The 25,865-nt window shown below is 35.1% G+C and overlaps 2 protein-coding genes across 3 annotated transcripts in view; one reads left to right on the top strand and one right to left on the bottom strand.

The window, feature by feature from the left end:
* The window catches only part of LOC138694922 (RNA helicase aquarius), a 203,971-nt gene that overhangs the window by 85,997 nt on the left and 92,109 nt on the right, over positions 1–25,865 (bottom strand). The window lies entirely within an intron of this gene.
* LOC138694926 (G-protein coupled receptor Mth2-like) overlaps positions 13,914–25,865 on the top strand; it is a 57,964-nt gene continuing 46,012 nt past the window's right edge. The window contains exon 1 of one of the 2 annotated variants that reach the window (XM_069819117.1): positions 13,914–14,071. In XM_069819117.1, coding sequence (XP_069675218.1) covers positions 14,047–14,071 — 25 coding nt within the window. In that variant the 5' untranslated portion in view covers positions 13,914–14,046. The remainder of the gene's footprint in view (positions 14,072–25,865) is intronic. The other variant, XM_069819119.1, reaches the window with a different exon arrangement.

Here is a 25,865-nt window from a genome sequence, read left to right as displayed (position 1 = left end):
AATTTTCTGTTCTTCATGACGATTTCTACTGTTTCTGGTGCTCTTCCGCCGTTTCTGAGTATCATCATTTCTGTCTTGTCCCATTTATATCAAATTTGTTTTTATTGCACCATTTTACCATGATTTTTATTATGAAAGAGTGATGGAACGGAGAAAAATTCTCCGTTCCATCACTCTTTCATCATATGATGACGCAGAATATCTGCATGGAAATATCATATGTACTTCGGTACATCAAAATATATATATATATATATATATATATATATATGATTTTTATTGTTTCTTTTAACTTTGTAAGGTCTTCAGACCCTACTACTATGTCGTCCGCTTATGCGTATGAGATTATTCCCTCCTTGATTTTTACAATACAAAGTAGTTGTATGAGAAAGATTTCCTTTTGTTCATTCATATTTACAGTTGGCGGTAAGGGATGAGTGCCTCTTTTACTTCCTGGAACTTAGATCTTATGTTTCGTCCCGAAATATATCCTTTCTCGGGTAGGTAAAAAGCTTATTTCAAATTGTAAACTTCCCCAGCAGCAGTTTTCCTTTTCCTTTTAAAGAAGTAAAAATGAATAAAACCCCTAAATATGTAGATTTATGTAATACCAAGCCATAATATGTAATGTGGGGTAAATATGTAAAAATATGTAGTATCAAATTTTAATATATTAATTGTGATTAAAAGATTCGCAAAGATTTGTTATTTATATACGATTAGGTTCAAAGGAATATAACATGTAATCACATAAAAATCCGGTCCCTACTCATTAAGATCAAATACTGGGTAACTTCCAGCGCTGGACCCTGGACTCATTTCGCTGGCATTATCACCTTCATTCCACTCAGAAGCTAGATAACCATCACAAGTAAGACGGAACAGGACAAAATATCTAAGCTAATCCTTTCAGGGTACAAACGATCATTAGGCCTATCTTCAAAACTAAAAAGTTAAATATGACTGTTTCCTAGCATTCAATCCGAAGAAACCGACCCGCATTTGCATGGGGACGCGCTAGCTTGCGTGATTTGTAAAGTTATTGTCAGACCATCGGATCTATGCCCCTTCAGCGCTGTCGTCGTTCTTGGAAAAGTTAACGCTTCTACTCACTCCATTCCACCCGTTTCTCTCCCACTACGTCAAACAGCAGGCCACGAACCTTGCCGAATAGGGATGTTGCCAAACTTCCGTCGAACAGTGTCATGTCTCTTGAATATTGCTTATAATACTGTAAGGTTAATTATTACTTATTCATAATTTAATTTAATTAGGTCTAATGACGCTGATTAAGACTTATGCAAAATGCTATTACTTGCTTAATAATATTTCTTTCACCACTCCGTGCTACAGTATTCATGTTGAGTTGACAACACTGGACTGCAAGTGCAAATAAACTGTCCCGCAAGAAGGCTCAAAATTGTGAGTAGTGGGGGAGAGAAAGGGAGAGGGATAGAAAAGAGAGAAATAGGAATACAGGGAGAGAAATGAATTGCCGAGGCTGAAAAGGAATTAAGGTTCAGTTCGCATATCTTACGGGGGCACAGATCCGATGATCGGACTATACCAGTTTGCATTTCTTTCGTGCCTCAACTTATGCGGTGACGGGAAATAAATTTAGTCAGGAATGTTTAAACGAGTGCCTCAAATCTGATTGTGAGTAGGTCCAACAATTCGAAATAAATTCCTAAACATCCGGTTCCCATCGTCTTCACGAGTAAACTTAAAGGCGTCATGCGAATGGAGCATTCTTTATACGTCTATCTCATGGTGACTGAAGTAAGTACCGTTTTAAAACTATACACAAAAAGTATGTTTCATTTAGAGATATTTAGGTGCTTCGTCAGTTTCAAAAGTTCGTGACCTCATTTTTATTCTCCACAGTCAAGAGGTTGGTGCTGGCATGATAACTGTTTTTATTTCGAAATAGATTTCTTGGGAAGCGAGTCTTCACTAGGCTCCAAACACTTCTATGACACGATCTATAGGACAGTGCTTCTCAAAATGAGGTTCGCGAACCCCCAGGCCCGGCAAAATATTCCGTATTGGTGAACTTACAAGCAAACGTTCTGATGGGGGCAGATAAAAAAATTAAATTTTTTTCATCCACCATGTTAATAATGTCAAAAGAAGTGCTTATACAAATTTTGGCCACTCGACCGCAATTACGACGGCCGTAAAGAAATAAGTTCGCCAGGGGCCGCTAACAAAAAAGAAACACAATTTCATTAGACAAATTTATTGGAACAGACACAGCAATTGTTGAGCTATTTTTTCAACATATTTTCCATCGGAACTGAGACATTTTTCATATCATGGGATCGACAGAGAGAGATGCAGACGCAATCGAAGGCTGGTTCCGATCTCAGGCGACTAACTTCTACGACACAATATTGATCCCATGGTATGACAAATGTCTCAATTCCAGTGGGAGATAAGTTGACAAATAGCGCAACAATTGCTGTATCTGTTTCAATACATATTTTCATGCAATTGTGCTTTTTTTCTATAAACGGCCCGAGGGAAAATCACTCTCTGGACGGCCTCGTAATTGCGGTCGAGTGGCCAAAATTTGTATAAGCACTTCTTTGACATTATTAACATGGTGGAAGAAAAAAAAAATAACTTTTTTATCTGCTCCCAACAGAGCGTTTGCTTGTTAGAGATTATTATTATGTCACGAAAATCAGGTTCATGCTTCAGTTCAACAAATTTTATTTTCCAATAACGACATGCAGGGTGTATACACATGTATAATAATACGCTATAATTTTATTATGTTAATATTCTTTTGATGTCTTTCCCATCTGTTAGAAGATTTGCAGATATGTCTGAATTGTTTCCCTTAGGTACAGTAGTACGCACACGAGTAATAAAATATGATGAATTTCATTTTAATTGAAATGTTTTTTTTTTCATTGATTTCCAAACTTCAAACATCCACGTGGGAATAGTTAAGATCCACCCAAGAAATGTTACCGAATCACAGATTTCAGTTTAAGATAACCAATCCTAGTAAAGCCGTGTTCTTCCGCATGTGAAATGGATAAGTGATTGATTTATTTTATTTTATTGGGTTATTTTATGACGCTGTACCAAAATCTAGGTTATTTAGCGTCTGAATGATATGAAGGTGATAATGCCGGTGAAATGAGTTCGGGGTCCAGCACTGAAAGTTACCCAGCATTTGCTCGTATTGGGTTGAGGGAAAACCCCGGAAAAAACCTCAACCAGGTAACTTGCCCCGACCGGGATTCGAACCCAGGCCACCTGGTTTCGCAGCCAGACGCGCTGACCGTTACTCCACAGGTGTGGAGGATAAGTGATTGAAAAGTGGTAATTTGAAACTGGAACATTTTCTTTTTTTATCTTTCCTTTGGCAGTGGTTTGGTTTACTTCTTATTTTGCAGAAACCAATCGTACTTCTTCTGATTTTGAATATCAGATTCGGCTGTTAGTACTGCGTCAAGCTCATCAAGTGATACAACGTCTAGTGATGTGCGTTTATCCGACAAAAGATAGAAAAGAAAGTATGTTGATATTACTAGACCGCGGAACTTCGTGCAATTGCATGTTTTTATTGACTTGGCATATTGAAAAAGTAGAAGTGGATCTTTGCCGATCATGGTCTTTAGGTTCGAATGAAGCCAATTTTATTTTGCGTAAATGCATATATTATCATCTTTTCTTGTTTTTCCCGATTTATTATCTAATTTCAAAATATATCTCTGATAAAAATAAGAATAATTTCCAAGATATATAAAAATTAGGCCTACGTGAGAAAAGAACCTCTGAAACGAGCTCTATTATGTGGCTGCTAACTTCTCCATGATAGAGAGCAGAATCAACAAACTGGAAAATATGAGTACTCTCCTAACAGAATCCCGTGCAGTTGTGCAAAAGGTAAAAGACTAATTGCTCACAAGGTAAAGCAGTGGTTCAAAATTTAAGCGCGTGTTAGAGAATAACCCCGGCTATAATGAAATGCTCCAAATTGCTTACATTCTCAGTGGAAAATGTGCAAGTCATTGAAATTCGGAACATTTCTGGTTACAAGTATGCAATATTCACATCATGTGATGTCAAGAGATCGTTCTCCGCATTTAAACTAATTCCGATAGATAAGAAAAGTTTCATAGTAGAGATCTCGAAAACTCGTTGGTTGTTTACTGCCATAATAATGACGTGAAAAAAAAAAGTTAAAAATATACCAATTCAAATACGCATGTAAAATAGTAACTAATATATTTATAGAAGAAATACATTTAATAAAAATGATGGCTTGATGACAACTATTACTTTAAATTATTTCCATTTATATCATATTATTAAATCAAGTAAACCTCTAAAGTTTATTTTTTACTATGTATAGGCCTATATATTTCAATTTTTAGCGCATAACTCAACAGTTTTTAATGCATAGTTGCATTTTCAGTTTACTAATATATTTTTTACTACGTATAGGCCTATATATTTCAATTTTTAGCGCATAACGCAACAGTTTTTACTGCATAGTTGCATTTCCAGTTTACTAATATATTTTTTACTACGTATAGGCCTATATATTTCAATTTTTAGCGCATAACTCAACAGTTTTTACTGCATAGTTGCATTTTCAGTTTACTAATATATATTTTTACTACGTATAGGCCTATATATTTCAATTTTTAGCGCATAACTCAACAGTTTTTACTGCATAGTTGCATTTTCAGTTTACTAATATTTTTTTTACTACGTATAGGCCTATATATTCCAATTTTTAGCGCATATTTCAACAGTTTTTAATGCATAGTTGCATTTTCAGTTTACTGTTATATTTTTTACTACGTATAGGCCTATATATTTCAATTTTTAGCGCATAATTCAACAGTTTTTAATGCATAGTTGCATTTTCAGTTTACTATTATATTTTTTACTACGTATAGGCCTATATATTTCAATGTTTAGCGCATAATTCAACAGTTTTTACTGCATAGTTGCATTTTCAGTTTACTAATATATTTTTTACTACGTATAGGCATATATATTTCAATTTTTAGCGCACAACTCAACAGTTTTTACTGCATTTTCAGTTTACTAATAATTTTTTTACTACGTATAAGCCTATATATTTCAATTTTTAGCGCATAACTCAACAGTTTTTACTGCATAGATGCATTTTCAGTTTACTAATATATTTTTCACTACGTATAGGCCTATATATTTCAATTTTTAGCGCATAACTCAACAGTTTTTATTGCATAGTTGCATTTTCAGTTTACTAATATATTTTTTACTACGTATAGGCCTATATATTTCCATTTTTAGCGCATAACTCAACAGTTTTTACTGCATAGTTGCATTTTCAGTTTACTAATATATTTTTTACTACGTATAGGCCTATATATTTCAATTTTTAGAGCATAACTCAACAGTTTTTACTGCATAGTTGCATTTTCAGTTTACTAATATATTTTTTACTACGTATAGGCCTATATATTTCAATTTTTAGCGCATAACTCAACAGTTTTTACTGCATAGTTGCATTTTCAGTTTACTAATATATTTTTTACTACGTATAGGCCTATATATTTCAATTTTTAGCGCATAACTCAACAGTTTTTACTGCACAGTTGCATTTTCAGTTTACTAATATATTTTTTACTACGTATAGGCCTATACATTTTAATTTTTAACGCATAATTTAACAGTTTTTAATGCATAGTTGCATTTTCAGTTTAGTATTATATTTTTTACTATTATATTTTATGTGCAATTCCCGATTAAATTGACTCGTAGACGCCGAACAAAATATGAACAAAATCTATCCGAGTTCATATAATAAGAAAGCAAATATACTACGAGTATTACCCTTATCACTTATCAAGTTGTATGTGTTTTAACTGTCCTACTATTAAATTCTCATGTGGATGTGGTGGAAAGGTCAGTACATTATGCTTTGCAATTTATTATCTCTCCACATCTGGTTCTCCGAACGACATGACAGTCGGTAAAACACAGTAGACTTCATTGAGGAAACTGAAAAATAAGACGACAGTTAATCACCACAGTAATGGAGAAGTGCAGTACACATGCCGTAATGACATCACCTTGACATCAAGCGAATATAATGCACTGCTTTTATTTAACATGTAGCCACAATCAACTTGCGAATTATTGCATACATATCGTCTTAACAAGTAGGGCACACATTAATCAGATCCCATTGGAGACATCGGTTTCAATTTCAATTACTATGAATCAATACTTTCTCTACAATGGGCTTGTCAAAAGTGAAAGGTAATTTATACTGCTTATAATGTCGTTTTTATGTCTTGAAAATTCGGAAATCGTCACTCTACAGAAGATATGGGATTTTTGTACGCGTCTGCTTGTTTAAAAAGTGTTCAACTTTTAATTTTATGTCAATTCAGATCCTTTGGAATGGCATTTTTATCAGATTTGCAATACATTTCTGTAAATTTTATAAATCAAACTGCAGGGGCCAACATTACGGATATGAAATTCTATAAGGGCTGTTGAAGAAGTATATCTTTGTGTCCCAAATTTTAATCTGACACCTTTCTTAACTTGTGTTCCTACAACACGTATGCCATTTTAAAATCGTGTTTTATTTTAACAACCTCAGTTCACGGCGCTGACGCACCCTAATAAACACGAATATCACTATTAAAACTATGCCTAAAATTTGAATAAATTGGTTGGTTGCGGATGCAAAGAAATCAGGAAGTCATCCCATGATAACATAATATCACAACCGTTACGGACATTGGTAATAATAATATTACATTCGTAATAATATTACGCGCAAAGTCAGTTTGCATTCCATTTATTTCCACAAATAGAAATGGAATGGAAAACCCTGCACATTATAAAATGAGAAAGTAAATAAAATATTCATTCTTCATCCGACATGATTAGGAACATTAAATCCAGATATCCTCGATATCATACCGTAAAAGTACTATCTCACTAACACCGACGCTAGTTAACCTCACAGTTAAACATTTTTTGAGTCTGTTAAACTTGAAAAAAGAAGAGGAGATAAATAAAATGAATGCTGTAGAATATGATAGGAAATACAGGATGGGTTAAAAGTCGCTTTCCTCAAACACTTCCTTACATTTAATTACATTCAATTTGTATTTGACTACACATTCCTTTACAGATTTTGTTCAAAATGGAGGCCCTGTTTCTCGATATACAATTCACAACGTTTAGACACTGATGTACAGATGGCAGAACATAACTCACGATTTTCACGAATGGCTGTTCGATCATCTGTCGCAACTGATGCAGATCCTGCGGTTTCTGAGCAAAAACATCATTTTTTAGGATACCCCTCAGCGATAAATCACATTTTGTAAGGTCCTTCGGCCAATCCGTTCATGGAATTACTGGTTCAAGAAGTTCCTTACTTCTACACCAAAATGAGGTGGTGCTCCATCTTGTCATATCAACCGCATATCGGCAAAACGAGGGCTGTTTTCAAGAATGGAAAAACAGTTGACGCACGAACATGGTTGCCAACGCACCACTTATTACACCAGCTATTTGTTTGTTCAAGTTACGATATCTTCATTTAAGTTAACCAAAACCATTCTCCTTGCTCTTAAATTTTCTAATGAGAACATTAACAAAATTTGTCTAATGGTATTGAGAGATTCATTATCAATTTACCCAATCACTTGCATAATACTATGTATTTTTTTTTTCACTTCATTTCATTACTCTTCAATGTATTTTCATCTCATGTTTCTCCGAAATCAAATTGTACTTTATTTTTAAATTTATCATTATTTCGTATTCTCTCCGCAATCATATTGTATTTTTCATTTAACCTCTGCTTTGTATCCTGGATCCTAGTGGTCAGCCGTAGATTTCGGCCAATGTCCCAAATTGTGGAATTTGTTGTGTACAAGTATGAAACCTAAGAACAAATATTGGGGAAAGCGACTTTTGACCCACCTTGTAAAATGAGGAGAAGAGTGATGCAGAGAATGAAAGAGAGTAGGAAAATCAGGAGAAATATGAAGATAATGGCTAGGAACAGGAAGAGGAGAAAGTAGAGTAGAAAACAAGATAGAGGACAAGTAGGAAGATGGTAAAGAAGAAGAAAAGGACGAGGATGTGGAAGAGGACGAGAAAAATGAGTTAGAAAAAGACGAGGAAAAGGACTACGAAAACGAGTGGATACAATGAGAGAGAGGAAGATGACAAGAACGGAAATAAACATGAGAGGGAGGAAAAGATAGAAAAAATGGACAGGCGCATAGTTTTGCTTGAGTGGTACGAGAAATGAAATAGGGAATATTACAAGAATAGCGGGAAGACAAGGAGAACAAAGGGAGTGCAATGAGGACAAGAGGAAGGCAAGGAGAGCAGGGGGAAGACAAGGAGAACAAGGGGAAGACAAAGAGAAAAAAGGAATGGAGTTGCATTTTTATGCGACGGTTAATTGCCAAGTTATGCCCCTATATCTAGTGAGGAGAAAGACGTAGTTCTACATCAAAAGAACGACGAGTGGGAAAAGAAGAAACAGAGAAGGATGAGGTTGAGAAGAAGGATAACAAAAAAGAAGGTAAGGACGAGGAGGTAAATGACAGGGAGAAGGAATAAAAGTAATGGAAGGGGAGCGAGAATGACGAGGAGGTAGATTGCAGGAAGGAGGAAGAGAAGGTATTGGTAGAGAGGGAAGAAAATAAACTGAGGACAAGAACGAGAACGAGAGGAAAAAGGTGAGAAGAACGAGGAGATAGGGGGCAGAAAGGAGGAAGGACGATTAATACTAGAGAATCATAATAAACGCTTATTATTCAGACTATATGCAGTATTTCTCCATCAGTTTCCGTGAAGTGCGACGACCTTTCCTCCTTCTCCCTTTACGTAATAACAATGCGGATCACGAGAAGCAAACAAACAAGAATTATCTGCAAGACGGGGTGCGAGGAGATGGGGCCGACCGTGTACTCAAGCAGCGTGATTTACTGCAAAATGCGCGTTCAGGAATGTGATGTGAAAGCAACAACTTCTTCGTGACGTCAGCCAGACGTGTGTGACGTCCTAGTTTGCGCCGAGGCGGGTTCTGATAACGCCACAGTGAGTGTGAGGCACGGAGCAAGTTCTGTTATATCGCTTTTAATTTCAGCCCCACTTGCACTCAAGTGTGCGCATTGGTCTCTTGAGTTATCCAGGCCAGCACAAGTGCACAGACATTTCAGACGTCAAGTATCTATTTAGCACTTTCGTAAGGCTAATTTATTTTCATTCTGATTATATACACGACATTTTTTAAAACAATTCAAGTCACTATTAAAACAGGTTAAATTTGTCACTTTAAGTAAATTACGAGTATGGATACAAACTGCATGTCGGCATATCGAAGTTCGATACACTTCATACAATTCGATTAATATTGAAATTAGGTGGTATAGGCCTACCATTTAGGGTTGCCAACCCTCCCGTATTTGCCGGGATCTCCCATATTTGCCCCTAATTTTGAACAGTCTCCCGGCTCCCGTATTTTTCTTATATTCGAGCATTTTGCTCCTTTCTTTTTGCATAATGTAAAAATCTTTGTTCTAAACATTTGATTTTGCTGTGCATGATGATTTAATTTTATATTATGAATTAATTTTGTTGTTCAAAAGACGTCCACACATGTGGAGTAACGGTCAGCGCGTCTGGCCGCGAAACCAGGTGGCCCGGTCCGGGCAAATTACCTGGTTCTGGGTTTTTTTCGGGGTTTTCCCTCAACCCAATACGAGCAAATGCTGGGTAACTTTCGGTGCTGGACCCCGGACTCATTTCACCGGCATGATCACCTTCATATCATTCAGACGCTAAATAACCTTGATGTTGATAAAGCGTCGTAAAATAACCCAATAAAATAAAAAAATACTAATAAAATAACATTCAAAAGACGCAATAAAATTTGCAGACTTTGTAGAAGATAATACTTGCCAGAAATGGGTTTTAATGCTCACCCGTTTAAAATCAAACTATGTTAATGTTATACATTTTGAAAAACTAGCGAGTTTTGTTCTAAGCATACCAAGTACTAATGCTCATACAAAAAGGATATTCTCCTGATGAACAGCAGGCATAATTGAACAGATGTTTGCAACAGGAACATGACACATGTAATGAAATCATAACTGCAAACTGCAGTTGACTTCAACTATTACACGAAACAAAATCTGCCTCAAAATACCCTAATTTAAGACTAGCTGCCAAAGTATAAAGCTATTTTTTAGTAACCGGACGGAATGAGTTGTCAATTTTCTATGTGAAATTTTGTCGAATCCTTGGTCTCCCGTAGTTTCTTCAAAAAAAGTTGGCAACCCTACCTACATCTTGCTGTAGCATTACTCTGTTGTACTAGCACTTTTATGATGTTAAATACATTAGGGGAGTGTGGATACAAATACACATACATAAAAGCTCAATACACGTGATGTAATATTTCGATAACTTCATATCGGCATTACGCCTTGTTTAAAGTTGTGATATTAAATATATTTAGAGAATGCATACAAGTAAAATTCGATATATGGAAGTTGCATACTGCATACACTGTTCCGATCTCATGTAACAGACGCTGCTTCAGTGTTGTGATACCGAATACAGAGTAGTCTATGCATACAAATGTAAATCGATATACCAAAGTTCGATACTTAATCATTTAATTCGGTATCTTATTATTCATATTATATGAGGGGGTCAGAAGCAAAGGGGTATAAGTGCACTTCAGTTACTTTTGAGGGACTGTGATTGAAAATATTTCAGTTTTTGTAAATTCCGTGAAGTTTTGATTTTAAATTTTAATGTGTGATGTCCGGTGCCAGAGAGAATTTTTCTCCGTTCTACCCATTCTTCACCATATGGTAATGCAGAACTCCTGCACGGAAATATCATATGTACTTCAGTACATCATAGTAATATGATAAGCGTAAGTAATCACTTCGTGATTCAAGATAGCACCTTGTTCCGTCGGATCCCGGCCACTTAGTTACTCGTAATGAGTGCACCTCTGTACATAGTGTTGGACACTGTGCCACTGTCACATATTCTGTGACACAATATACGAGAGTAGGACACCAAAGGAAAACAGAGAGATAGAACAAACTGAGAACGATTCACTAGATTCGGTGTGGCTTAATGGATAAAGCGTCAGCAGGTAGAGCTGAAAACCTGGGTTCGAGTGCCGGTGCCAGAGAGAGAATTTTTCTCCGTTCTACCCATTCTTCACCATATGGTAATGCAGAAATCCTGCACGGAAATACCAATGTACTTCGGTACATCATAGTAATACAGACAAATTTTGCCTGGAGCCCTCTATCAGGATCAAGGTTATTTCACGTGCCATAAATATAAGACACGGAACCCACAACTTTCCTTCCCTCCCAGAAGTAGCCATACAAAGGGTTTTATCGTCCTCCGTCGTGAAGCCCGGATGAGACGGCTAGTATGGTAACCACTAGACCACTAAGGACGATTACCGACGCCCTCTAGTGAGTGATCGTAAGCTAAGAGACGCAGCCTACTGTAGATAAAGCCTCGCTCACACTTTCAAGTAATGTGAATTCAAGTCGTAGTTCAGACATATTCAAGTTATTTTGTTTTCAAGTAGGATAAAATGGCGTCGATGGATGTTGTGCAATTAGACATATCTATAGCAGCAAGCCTCCGTGCCAGGGAAATGATAAATATACTGAAGAAATGGAAGACGCGTTGTTCAGTATGGATTAGGAATTACATTAGTAAGAGAAATACACGACCATTGACCATTACAAATACAATAAGTGAAATCTTCAAGCAGATTTAATAATTCTTATATCAAATGTAATAAAATATAAGCAAGTCTGATTTACCATAATTGAAAATGATCATCTTGAAGCTGTTACAGTTCCCAAAAAAATCTATCAGTCACATTGAACCATGCCAGTTTCGGCGATGCCATCCCTTCAAGCAACACTCTTCTTAATCCCTCCTATCTTCCTCACTTCTTCTCTACCTACAGTTTAATGGTTTTTAATTGTCCTTCATATCTCATCTGTGTCCACGTTAAAATCTCTGCTGTTCAATCACAGTCTAGTATATACAGTCACGAAGCTCAATACATAGTAAATATGCAAACATTAGGTAGTTGCTCACCACTAGGATCGCTAATATCGCCTCATTACAGGCAATGCAAAATAGTACCGGCACAGTCTATTGTTTCTAGCAACCTCAAAACTCAAGCTTCGTGACTGTATATAGTAGACTGTGGTTCAATTCTTCAATGAACTCTTCCTTCCTCGGCAGCTCCCTTTGCATTTCTGTTACAAAACTTTGCAGTTTTTATAATCCGCAGGCCTTCGTGAATTTTATACAACTTCAGAAACTCAAATATTTGGTCATTATTTCACTTACTATTATTTCCTATTAGTTTTACGTTCCCAGTAGAACAGAAAAACAATCAGTTGTTAATTAACGCTCTTAAAACAGCTGGTAATTTTAATTCCCGTACTTTTCTCCTTGAATTGAAGTTATAAAATGACGTTCACACTCTTCAAGTTGTTTCAAGTATCCTTTCAAGTCAAGTAAAAAGCATAAAGGGATTCAACTTCACTTTTTTTTTTGTGGTGTAAAATTACTGAAAATTTATTTGAGACTAAGACTTGAAAAACATTTTAAAGTCTTGATGTTACACAGAAAAAATTTAATTTGACATAATTATATTATTATTATTATTATTATTATTATTATTATTATTATTATTATTTAAATTTAAATATACAGAATAAAGAATATAATTACAAACAAGAGAAATAGAAATAAAATAATACAATCAATATAAAAAAAGGAGATACAGTAATATTAACAAAATTTGAGACCGAATGAGCAGCGCTCGTGTTCGGTCGCAGTTCAGATATAATATTAATAGGCCTATAAGAGAATATAAAATAAAATAAAATAGGAAATAAAATTAAAATTACAGTTACAGAAATTATATAATACAATATTAATATAAGAGAAATATAGAAAATAATAATAAAAAGGTAAAGGTATCCCCGTAACATGCCATGAAGGCACTTGGGGGGCATGGAGGTAGAGCCCCATGCTTTCCGTGACCTCGGCACTAGAATGAGGTGGTGTGGTCGGCACCACGCTCTGACCGCCTTTTACCCCCGGGAAAGACCCGGTACTCAATTTTATAGGAGGCTGAGTGAACCTCGGGGCCAGTCTGAAAGTTTGGCAACGAGAAAAAATCCTGTCACCACCTGGGATCGAACCCCGGACCTTCCAGTCCGTAGCCAGCTAATAGTAAAAAAATAAAAAAATAAAATAAAATAGGAACTAAAATTTAAATTACAGCGGAAATGGAATTATATAATACAATATTAACACTAGAGAAGAATAATATCGCACGTGAAAAGTAGGACTTGACTTCAAGTCAACTTGAAACATAGTTCACACTTTTCAAGTTCGTCGAATCAAGTGACTTGAATTCAAGTTACTTGAAAAGTGTGAACGAGCTTAAGGTTAGTCTTTGACAGTGTTCAGCAACATAGTAATTATCTCGTCACAACTGCTTTCTGTGTCTTTTGGAACGCGCCGCGCAAGTCTGGCGCCATATATAGCAACAGCAACACGAGTCAGGTTCGCTAGCGTTCAGTGGGAGAACACAAGCAGAAGGTGTCGGCTTAAAAACGATATAAAGCGCCATGGCCACTCGGGGCAACAACAAACAACGATGCAATAAATATTCTCCCTCTCAGATTGGTATTTCTTTCATTCTTAATGCTACACGCATTCCAGTTTTCCCTCCCCGCCGATCTGTCTACTAAGAAACTTTACTACTGTAGTGGAAAAAGGGGGCGGAGACACGCAGGCAAGGTCACTCGATGTGGTAAGGGATATAGGGCTGTGGACCGCCTAGGCATATGCGTCAGAAGCAATTCAGATCCCATTCAGATCGAAATATTGTTGCTCTGACCTCAATACACAAGACGACGCGACGCGCGAAAACTGTGGGTTGTGCAGCATCACGAGTGACACAGCATGGCGGCGCCTGTCAGGTTTGCAGGTACGTGCAATTATGCAACTTCCTTATCTCACACTTTGGCTCATCATATGATAAGGTTTCTACGCGTTCTTTCGCATTTTTCAGAATTGTACCCAAAGATCCCGAAAATTTTTGTCGAGTTTAAAAGCTGTGACGATTTTTTAGGGTAGCTTTATAAAAACTGATTCTGAAAGAAATTCGTAAATAAGGTGTCATTTTAATGTACAAGGTGGCCCACATAAAGTGTTACAAGCTAATATCTCTTAAATTGATCAATATAACTATAGTCCCGTCGCTCTAATTTCCGGCAGCCAATCGCGTTGCAGGTCGGCTACATTTAAACGAGTGCGTCTTGTGATTCGCTGATTCATTTCTTAAGGCTCGATAAATACTTAATATAATCGCCCGCCATTTTAGCTCTTTCGTTGGCGTTCGCAGAAAGCACACGAAGACGTTATTTGCCGCTCAATTATTTGCTGAATTACATTGCGTTTGATTTATTATCATAGGAGCTACGACATGATAATGTTTAACGGTGTGGCAAATAGATTCCTCGTATGGTAGCTCGGGAACGTAAGAACAAAAATGGCGAACGATACTACCTACCTAGACTTTATAGAGCCTTCACTTTCTAAGACGTAAGCAAAGAGGCGGAGTCACGCCGGAAATAACAGCGTCGGGACTATAAATGCTGACTTTTCCTACAGTTTTCGGAGAAAGGGGCCTTCATGATAGTTTCACGGACAACATTTCAGCGTGCCCCAAAATGGGGTTCCGAGGGAGTAACTGAAGAATTTTAAATGGAATGATGATATAGCTTTTAGATATTTTGATTGTCCTAAACAAATTAAGCAACTTTTGATTAAAACATTTTTTTTTTCTATATTGAAATTCTGAAATGGTATGGGGTGTTTGAAACGAGACATATCTGATAAGTTACAGATAAATAAACCATTCTATAACTTTACATAATTTTATTAATTGCTAAAAAAAAACTTAATTAACATCTAAACACATAGTAACTCTTTTCTAAAAAATTTTAATGCCATTTATTTCAGTATTATGATTTCAAAAAAGGATATGAAACGTCGAAAAAGTGAAGCTTGTCTCACTATTAGCCCCTATATATTGTTAAAAGTTAGAGAAAATCTTTCCACAAGAATCATCAAGTGCTTAGATGTTAATGGAGGCTACTTTGAGCACTTAATGACATAATGTAAAGTAAGTACCTTGGTATTTATTGATTTCCTTATTGATTTTATAATCTTTTCTAATTCTGTATACTTAAATGAAAGCATCTTGTAACTGCTCAACAATTTATTTAAAAAAAGTTTCAATAAAAGTTGCTTAGTTTATTGAAGGGAACAAAATTATTATTTTTTTTTAATTCCATGGTTTCATTTTAAAATCTGAAGATACACCCCGGCGCCCCCTAAAGGGGTCCCGGTGAAATATTGCCCATATCACAGTTTTGAAGACCCCTTCCCCAAATAAAATTTAGAAGACAAGGCATTCGGTTATATCTATTTATTTAAGAGATATTAACTTGTAACACTTTAAGTGGCCACTTTGTATATACCATCAATGCATCATGATCACTAATACCACAATAATCATCATGATTATCATCATAATCATCATCATCATCATCATCATCATCATCATCATCATCATTTCTCAACAGTCGGAAGGACCTTCCGGCCGGATACAAGTCTTCTATACAATTTTAAATCGTGAATAGGTTGTTTGCGAAAAAAAAAAAGTCCACAGTGATATTCTGCAATGCTTGGGAAAAGTGGCATAAGTCAATTTCCACAAACATTTTTTATTAATTTATTGACAACTTATGGAACATCTGCTCGCTTGGGAAAAAAGACATAAGTATTTCTCCCATTACAATAATCATACAGAATAAAATCAAATCGACGTAAACCAGTGTAAAGACAGTTTTTTCCTTCTCCTGTAAAATTAACATTTTTGACTTGTGCCTCTTTTCCCTTTTCCCGAGCACTACAGATAGTTTTAATACTTCCTACCGGCGTCATCATCAACCACTTTCTTCACAGTCTGATCCTCTGACCAACTATCAGTCCCAGTGTCCCAAAAATGTTTTATAATTACATCCTAAAAATGTCCTAGTTTTACAGTAAATACGTCTTTATGATTCTGAATACTTTTAACAGGAACAGTTTGATTCTGAAATTACTTCAAAATGATGTGTTTTTTTTTTTTTTTACATTTTTGTCATCATTGTCATCAGTAAACTTCATTAAATAAGCCTTCTGGCAAGTTATCAGTCCCAATGTCCTAAAACAAAAAAACTATTCCGGTCTTAAGATAAAGGCATTTTCAACCTCGTTTTAGCTTTTAGATATTTGACTTATGAATACGATTATAAACAACAAAAATATTTACCGATAGGATCTAGTGTCTTCAAAACGTATGTAGAGTTTGAAATTTTGTTTCGGTTGCACAGTGCCATTTTTTTTTAAATCTGACTATCCATAAAAACAATAAGAACCTTCAACGAACAGCTGTTCAAGTGTCATGACAAAAATTTGTCAGATATAAATAAAGTGTTCTGGTTTTAGCGTGTATTAGATAAAATTTCTATTTTATAGGACCAACAATGATTCTGAAAGGAGCTCAGAATAGCATATCATTTAGGGCCGATTTCACCAACATGTTATTAATCCACAATTAACTAATTATAATTTAACTTAAATACGGAAGTTAAATCATATTTAATTCATTTGCATTTCACCAAACTAATACGCGTTTAAAACAAAAGTCAATTAATTTAATTCCCAATTGAGTCATCACGGACTTCGGAATCAGTAAAATACTGTAGTAATTTCGAAGGCCATGTTCCTTGTTAATGTAAGCAGTGACCTTTACAGTGAGTTCATTTGTTTACGATAATAAAATGGCGTCATAAACAGAGGTAACCTCAAAATATAAGCTTATTAAAATCATCGAAAAAAAAAAGAAAAAAGAAAAATGGATAGAATTTGGAAGAAAGAACAAAGATTGGAAATAAGTAGAAATAAGTTTCAATGGAAAAAAAAAAACTTCATCCCAATGTCTTCAGCAATAGTGAAGACAAAATGGGATAATATGAAAGTAGATACAAGGAAATGTCATGCAACAAGCAAAATGGAAGGACTTTATGAATTTGCGTTATTCCAATGCCTTTAAATGTAATATTGTTATTCATATTACTTCAGTTGTCGTATTTTAGGCAACTGAAGATTGATTAAACGTTTCTTCAATAAATAGGCCTATATCATTTAAATAATATTATGAAGTACTTAACTATCAGTTCGAAATTCTAAAAATCACCTTCTGTACTATTCAAAATATACTATGCTTATGTTTTGCTTAGTCTAAACTACATCTGAAAATCTTTTTCGTCCTTTGTATTATAATAATCTTCTCTTTCGGAAATTATCCTCGCTCGTCTTGGTAAGAAATCATCATTTTCATAATATCAAGTCCATCATTCTCCTCGCCATGCTGAAAATTATTGTCGTTAATGCAGGATTAATTATTTAAATGACCAAATATTGACTAATTAACTTAAATGCAGTTTAATGAGAGCTTTAAGCCCAATTTGTGTTGGTAAAATGCATTGTCCTTTTAAGTGTCAATTAAAAAGATTTTAAGTGACAATTAAAGTTAAATATGTTTGGTGAAATGGGCCCTTAAACTTGTACATATATTGTGGCACTGTTAGCCGAAACAGTTACATCCCAATCGAGTCTGTGTGAAGTCTTCCATCATTTCACAACTGCACCACCGCCCACAAAATTAAACAGACGTGCTAAGTTGAACTGCCGCTTTGATGTGCCGCGAATCTGATGACCGATGACAGACATAACAACTCACTATCCATCCATGCGAGGTACTCGTGAACTTCGTGCAGTGGACCTAAATGTAGAGATAAGTAACAAATATGCCATAAATCATGTCTCCAACTGCAAACTTCAAACATAAATAGTAGGACTTAACTATATCTATACGAATTATTTTGTGAAATTAATACAGTCCTAGTCGTTTCGGAAATAGAACACGGTAAAAAACCTATTATTGTTTATCCTACTTTTCTCAGTCGAAACAAATGTATATCAAAAATAGTTTTTTGCCATTAATAATGTAAAAGTCAGATAGGACGATAGAACTATAGTATTTAGTATTTATTTGTTTAACCTGGTAGAGATAAGGCCGTCAGGCCTTCTCTGCCCCTCTACCAGGAGATTCCAACTGTAGTACGAAGAATAAAATTACAATTTGTATTAAATTTACAATTACAATTACAAGTAAAATTACAATTAGTATTAAATTTACAATTACAATTACAATAAAAAATCAAAGTACGAAAAGATTACATCACTAATTAAAGCTAGATAATTTATCACAGAAAAACAAAGAATATTTTATATTTACTGAATTACAAATTAAACCTAGAATAACAAAATTGTATAGTGATGAAGTTACTGGATATTGAAATATTTTGTGATAGATTAAGGAAACTATTTACAAGAAATCAATTACTGACCAAGTGCCTAGTAAGTTTGCGTTTGAATTCAATTTTATTTCGACAGTCCCTGATGCTAGCAGGTAGCGAATTCCAGAGTCTTGGCAGGGCTATTGTGAAAGAGGATGAGTATGAGGAGGTGCGATGGGATGGAATGGATATCGCTCTTTCTAAAGAATTAGTGTTCACAAATTCGTTTAAAATTTCGAGATAGACACACCTCTGTGCTCACTGTTTGACTGATGACACGTACTTTCTCATTATACATTTTACGCTTTTGGCAACAATTAAATTCTTTTACAATATTGCATATAACATTACTGTTTACACTATAATACTTGATCTGCCATTTCAAAGACGTACATCAATAAAATTTATTTACCATGTCCGAAAATAAAATTTAGTTTCGTTTCTGAATTGTATACAAAAGACATTCTTTAAATTTAAAAAAAGTCACAGTTTAAATAGATTATGTGAACGAAAATGTAATTTCTAACACTTTACCGCTTTTGCAAAAATTCAAGCATAATACGAGGGATTTACAACTAGTGGCCAGTATACCTTTAAGAAAAGGGACACACTACATCATGGTAATATGGCAGAAGAAAGTAAAAACGTGAGACTAAAATCCCACGAATTGCAGAAATAACTCTCCGTACAGTAACTAATTTATTTTTTAAAAAACATTTTTCTCGCCTTTTCATTTTGTACTTTATTCTGCCTAATACAAACAATGAAGAAGGAAATCATATAATTAGTTATGGGCTGAACCGCTCTTGCGTGTGTACTTTTTTCAAACAAATGTTGATTAACTTTCTACCAAAACTGTTATATTTCATGTGCACTATTTCCGGATGAATCTGTTCATAAACACTAAATATGAACAAAGTCCGCCAAATAGTTTAAATTAAATCGCTGTAGACAGTAATGAAAACCACGTTTTAGGTATCAAGAATTCTGAAAGTGTATATTTCCATGAAAATCTCGAAATTGATTTCGTATAATGAGAAAGTAAAAAAGAAACTTGTTATCAAATGAATGACAAATACTTTCGTATTTTAAAATTTATTCAATAATTGAAAAAACTCTTATTACGTCTAATATTATATCAAATAAATTGTGCGCAACCATTCTCTTGCAGGTGTCTCTCTCTTCGAAAATATACAAGCCTCTCATAATTTTAACAGTTACGCTAAAATGAAATGATGTTAACACACTATTCTGATGCTTCGTCATATGCTTTTTAATCCAGAGAAGAAATGTATTCAGTATCGATTTAATATAATTCTTCACAACGTGTACGCAGAAAATCTTGCTCGGAAGCTTCGTATCATTGTTCTCGGTAGGCTACTCTGGAAAAGCACAGAAGCGCAGTTAAAATTTGAATTCTTATAATGTTTTTGTTGTTTCCACAACTTTGTAAAAATGGAGCTACCTCGTTTTTACAGGGAGTCCTTCAATTTTGTTACTAATTTATGGACTTTTTTTTTAGAGTACACCTCACCACCAAAAATGTTCCGAAATGTAATTTTGCACGTTTTCAACGAACCCATTTGCTAGCACGGGACATGCCATGTCATTGTGTACATTGAGCAATTTAACATTAACACGAAAGTAAGCATGAATGAATCAAGGTCACAGAAAGACTTCAAATCAGCTGCAGGTCTGTTTTACAACGTTCAAACTTCGTGACAAAGTTCTGACTTCAGAAAATCTCTGCTTTCACAGAATAGGTGTTGGTCTGTATGTAAGGTGACCGAGATGCTGATGTCACTTCTGCTTGAAAAGACACCTATCTACACATCACGGGTATGGCTGGTGATCCTTGTATAACTGATGTGGAATGAAAAAAACCTCTTCACACATCTTTCTCCTGAATTGGAGCTAGGTGCAAATGAGTTGCGCACACTGACGTTCAAAGATATCTGCCCTACTAATCGATAGTGATCGATGATTTGTTGGTGTAAGTGTGGATTCTTTAGTTATTACTTCTATGAATAGATGGTGAAGATAATAGTCACTGTTGCATTATAGAATTCAATGTTTCATCCCACTCTACTGATCGTCAAACAACACTGGGTTTAGCTGAAAACCGCTGATATTGTCAATTATGAGAATAATTTATACTTAATCTACATAATCATTTTCCCCGACACTTTTAACGGTCCCCAATAATAGTGCTACGTATTCAAAACTAGCGGAACTCTCTCAAATATTGTCAATTTTTTATATTTTTGGTTCTGACTTATCCCGTAGTTGGAAAGTTCTCTTACACGGTCATAAAATCGTAGATCGGATATCTTTGAACGTCACTGCACTATTGGCTTCTGAGGATTTTAAGAGTATTGAACGAATCTATGCACGACTATATTTCCCTTTCAACTTCTTGTACAGTTTCTGTAGATGGGAAAAACAATACGTCAACTTTTTAGACCTCACTGCTTTTATATGCTTTGTAAATTTCCTTATTCGAAAAGAAATAGAGGCTTTGTGTACATTAATTTTCATTACAAATAAAAATTATATACGAATACAAGAGGCTTCAGTGAGAAGAGATTAAGGCCTCTTGCGAGCAAATCACCCTGTTCTAGTCTTTCGAATAACTGTGCGTTTATTATTTATAGTACGATATATATAACTTATTTGCACTTCAGTTTATTGCACATTCATAACTGTTCGGTCAAATCAGTTGTAGGTACTCTATTTTAGTGTCTCCTCCTGGCATGTACCCCACATGCTAATATAACTATCAACAAACCAGTACTGTACTTAGGAATTACACAGATTAACGGAAACCTTTAAGCTCACGCTAGGTTCTATAAATACATTAATAAACATCACTAAAAGACTTTCCTTCACATGTGTATTTGCGATTGCTCACGAATATATCCAAATCATGAAAGAACGTTTCAAATCAGAGAGAACGGGCTCATCTTGTCAATCCGAATGGCAGGCACATTTTCTACAGCAGTTCAGAATAAATCCATCATTTCCTGACATCTGTCAGCTGTTGCAGCGCAGCCTCGGAGGCATGCGGAAGACACAATCGTAGTTCAATTTCGCCCAAGTTTATATTTTTTTCATTCTGTATTTGGTATTGCTTATTGCAATTTCAACGCAGTAATTACGGCTAAATATAGTAATTCAATTTCTTATATTTCATTCATCTCTATTTCTGAAGTGTGATAACTGGCAGAGAAACTTAGTGCCCTATGGGAGAGAGGCACGTGATTTCAGGTTAACTGTGTTCCAGAGTCCCTCTACTGTGTACAATCGAAGGCGGCGTCGGTCGTGCCCCGTTGAACTACTGTGCTTTAGTTGTTCCGCAGTCGTTTGCTATTTACTTGCTTTGTGTTGCAGTCGACGAGTAACTCACATCACGGGCTACAGACCACAGAATTTCGCGTTACCGTAATTTAGAAAAAATCGGAATAAAATATATTTCGCGTTTTATAGCTAATTAGTTGTAAGATAATCGCAATGATTTCGTATAAATTGCGAAGGGATTTTTACATGAAAAATAACCCTATATTACATATTAGGCGTTAAAATAATGATAAAAAAGTCTTCATACATAAATTTATTCTACATATTAAAATTAAACACAACTTCATAAAACTGAGAAAGAAAACATTATTTGTATTATGTAACATCTTACTTACTTACTTACTTACTTACTTACTTACTTACTGGCTTTTAAGGAACCCGGAGGTTCATTGCCGCCCTCACATAAGGCCGCCATTGGTCCCTATCCTGAGCAAGATTAATCCATTCTCTATCATCATATCCCACCTCCCTCAAATCCATTTTAATATTATCCTCCCATCTACGTCTCGGCCTCCCCAAAGGTCTTTTTCCCTCCGGCCTCCCAACTAACACTCTATATGCATTTCTGGATTCGCCCATACGTGCTACATGCCCTGCCCATCTCAAACGTCTGGATTTAATGTTCCTAATTATGTCAGGTGAAGAATATAATGCGTGCAGTTCTGAATTATGTAACTTTCTCCATTCTCCTGTAACTTCATTCCTTTGCTGTGGTCGTGCCAGAGAATCAGTCCCATTCCGAGGCTTATTTGAAGGATTCGTAACAAGCTGTTTTTTACGGTAACATCTGCTGTTTTTATTTGTGGAATGAAAGCATAGCAGAAGTCACAATATAATTTTTTTTCATTCTGCGCCTACAGTCACTAACAAAAATTATTCTTTGAAAAAAACCTTTCTGCGTCAACAGATGCCCAAGGAACCCAGACACAGCAGATGTAAATTCAGGGTAATTCAACATGAGAGCTCGTAATGCCTCAATCACGTCAACTGTAACATTAAAAGTGTTGGATGATTGTTTCAAAACTATTTCTTTCAAAGTAAGGAATGCTATACTGCAATCAGTAATTTTTACATCCTTGAAGTAAGTCATTGTTTTAACCTTTCTTTTGAGTGCATTAGCATGTAGGCCTACAGTATTTACTGGGTTGAAGAATTCATTTAAATTGACAAACAATGAATATGGTCATGTAACTAGCATCTTTCAATTTTCTGAACCACCAGTTTACTGACATGCTTAAATAATTCTTATATCTCAGCCTTTAAGTCCAAACTGAAATAGTTAATTAATTCGCCTACCGTCTGCCCTACATTACTAGAGATTACTGTATTCATTCCACACTTCGGGTGATTATACGAAAATCTGTGGTCTCTACCTATCCCTCTCCATCGCTGACCATGACTACTCACGCGCATGTAAACAAACCCGTACCTATAGTAAAGAAATAACAAACCTGTTTCATCGGGCAACAAGTTTCGCTGCCTGGTGATAACGCATACAGTAATTACATAGATTTCATGAATTCATAATTGACTCTCTACACAGCAGTCACGAAACCATTCTGAAGTGAAACAATTCAGCGCGATGCTAAATTCTCTAGTAAGGTAAGTGTCCCTGATATGGCCATGCTAAGGTTTGAGAATTTTTCTATCCGCCATTTAAAAAAAAATACAAACCACTTTTTTCTTACTCGTTCTCAGTCTAATGGACTTTCTTAAAAAAATTTCCTTTCCCCATAAAAATAGATTTAATTCTCCAAAAAGTTCCAAATTCCAAAAGTCTACCTAGTGGCCATATCAGGAACATGTGCACATCATATGGCCACCCTTGTTCCATGTTCTACAAATCGTGATTGTTTTCAGTTTGATAGTGCAGTTGTGCTAAAATTAAATAATTTTGGTGTAAAATGACTAAACATGACACTTAATCTTTTTTATAATTAAAAAGTATGGTCAAAACAAGTTTTTCCATTAAAAATTACGTTGTTTTTCTTAAAATACAAAATTTTAGCGTAATCCCAGCTATAAGGCATGTAAATTTGTCAGGTGAAAAAATAAAAGTGAAATGAACTTGATATGGCCATGGTGCATTTGATATTGCCATATCAGGAGCAGGTACGCTTTCACGAAAATAGTTTGATTATGAACAACTCGTAAAATATACGCCATCAACGGCAACACCAATCAACACAACATTAAAAACTGAATGGAGCACTATGGTTTTCATGAAACAAGTCTTTAAAAAACATGCATAAAACAAAGGAGACTTACAAGAGAAAAATAAGAAGAGGTCACATGAAAACCGCAAAACAGGCAACTGACGCCATATTGCTCAACCTGACTGGATGGAAAACGATCAAGTGACATACCAGGATGCCCTTTGACTGGATGCTGCTGCAATTTAGCGGATTTTTTGGTTAACTAACTCACAATAGAGGGGTGGTCATATCAGGAACATGGCCATAACAGGAGCACCCACCTTATTATCATGTGATTACTCTTATTTATGCAATTTTATTCTTGCGATTATTATTATTTATTGTCAAACTACCTTCCACTGAAGGTAGCAGCCCTAAGATTCAGTATATTCACAATTATTAATTTTTATAGAGAATCACAATAACAATATTAGCAGTAGGCCTACAGTAAAGGAAACACGCAGTCAAACATAAGTCAGTTAACTGAAATTATAGTCAATTAAAATTTGACATTGCGAGCAACTGCCTGGCACTCCCAAAAGCCATGTTCTCTGTCTTGAACGTCGTCCTACACGAACGCCCGCAGAATTTTACCCAAGGGAGGTTAACCTACACTTTCTTCAGTAGTTGAATTATACATTCATGACTTCCATCATTTACGGTGGCCACATTATTTTGCATGAAAGAGTAACAGTTGATGCAAATTTACAAATTGTAACAATGACAATAACATTTTTCTAGGATAGTACCTAAAGTTGCATTAATTTATCCATTGTTATCAGTACGTAAGCCTACGAAAAAAAATAAGTACAGTGTAATCATTTTACACACTGCTATTCATTTTACACACTGCCAAACAAAATGCAATATTCAAAGAACAAATGTCGTTCAATAAGAAATTAGTGCATTAACTCGATCTTTCATGACTTAAATATTACACCTAACACAAATAAGTAACAAATTTAACTTTCATATTTACATTTTAGCCCGTATTATTCTGAAGTTAAATCTGTAATACTCATTGCAATAAAAGATATAACATTCAACTTTTCCTAACCGCTTTGTTGATTATATGGCCGGTTTAGACGGCCATGAAATCGTAATCATAAATAAAACAGACTGTCATTCCATGGTTCAGAGTTTATATGGCCGTGAAATCGGGATCTTATAACCTCTCCAACTTCAAACATTTATTGAATGTAAATCTGTGTTATCGGTAGAAAAAAACATTGTATGATACACATTCGTAAAGTTATCTTTTTGGCCCTCGTGTGTTACAAAGAGTAACAATAAAGTAAAGGAAACATGCAATGAAATATAATTCAATTAACTGAAATAATAGATAATAGAAACTTTACACTCGTGCCAAAAGGAGAACCTTTACTAACTTGTATCATAAATAACTCTTTTAACATTGTCCATTGATACGAAAGCTTGAAATGGCCTAGAAATGAGACAAAATCTAAATACATAATATAATATAGCTATTTTACATTAATTACATATTAATTTATACAAAAAGAGGTTATAAATTAGAAATAATAGTAATATCTATTATAAGTTGGCCGAACATATCGTTCATTAGGCGATTATTGTAATTTATTGCATTCACATATAATAATAACAGTTTAACAGCAGTTCAAATAAATTCACTTTGTTACAAAATGCAGTCCTTTTTTATACTTAACTGGTTAAGTCCTTGATTAATGAAATCTAGACATTGAAACAAATGTAAATTTAATATGAAATAATTGTT

Source organism: Periplaneta americana, chromosome 2 (genome assembly GCF_040183065.1).
Source record: "Periplaneta americana isolate PAMFEO1 chromosome 2, P.americana_PAMFEO1_priV1, whole genome shotgun sequence".
In the NCBI taxonomy this organism is placed as follows: Eukaryota; Metazoa; Arthropoda; class Insecta; order Blattodea; family Blattidae; genus Periplaneta; species Periplaneta americana.
Note: the sequence above shows the minus strand (reverse complement) of the source record. Positions and strands in the feature narration are given on the sequence as shown.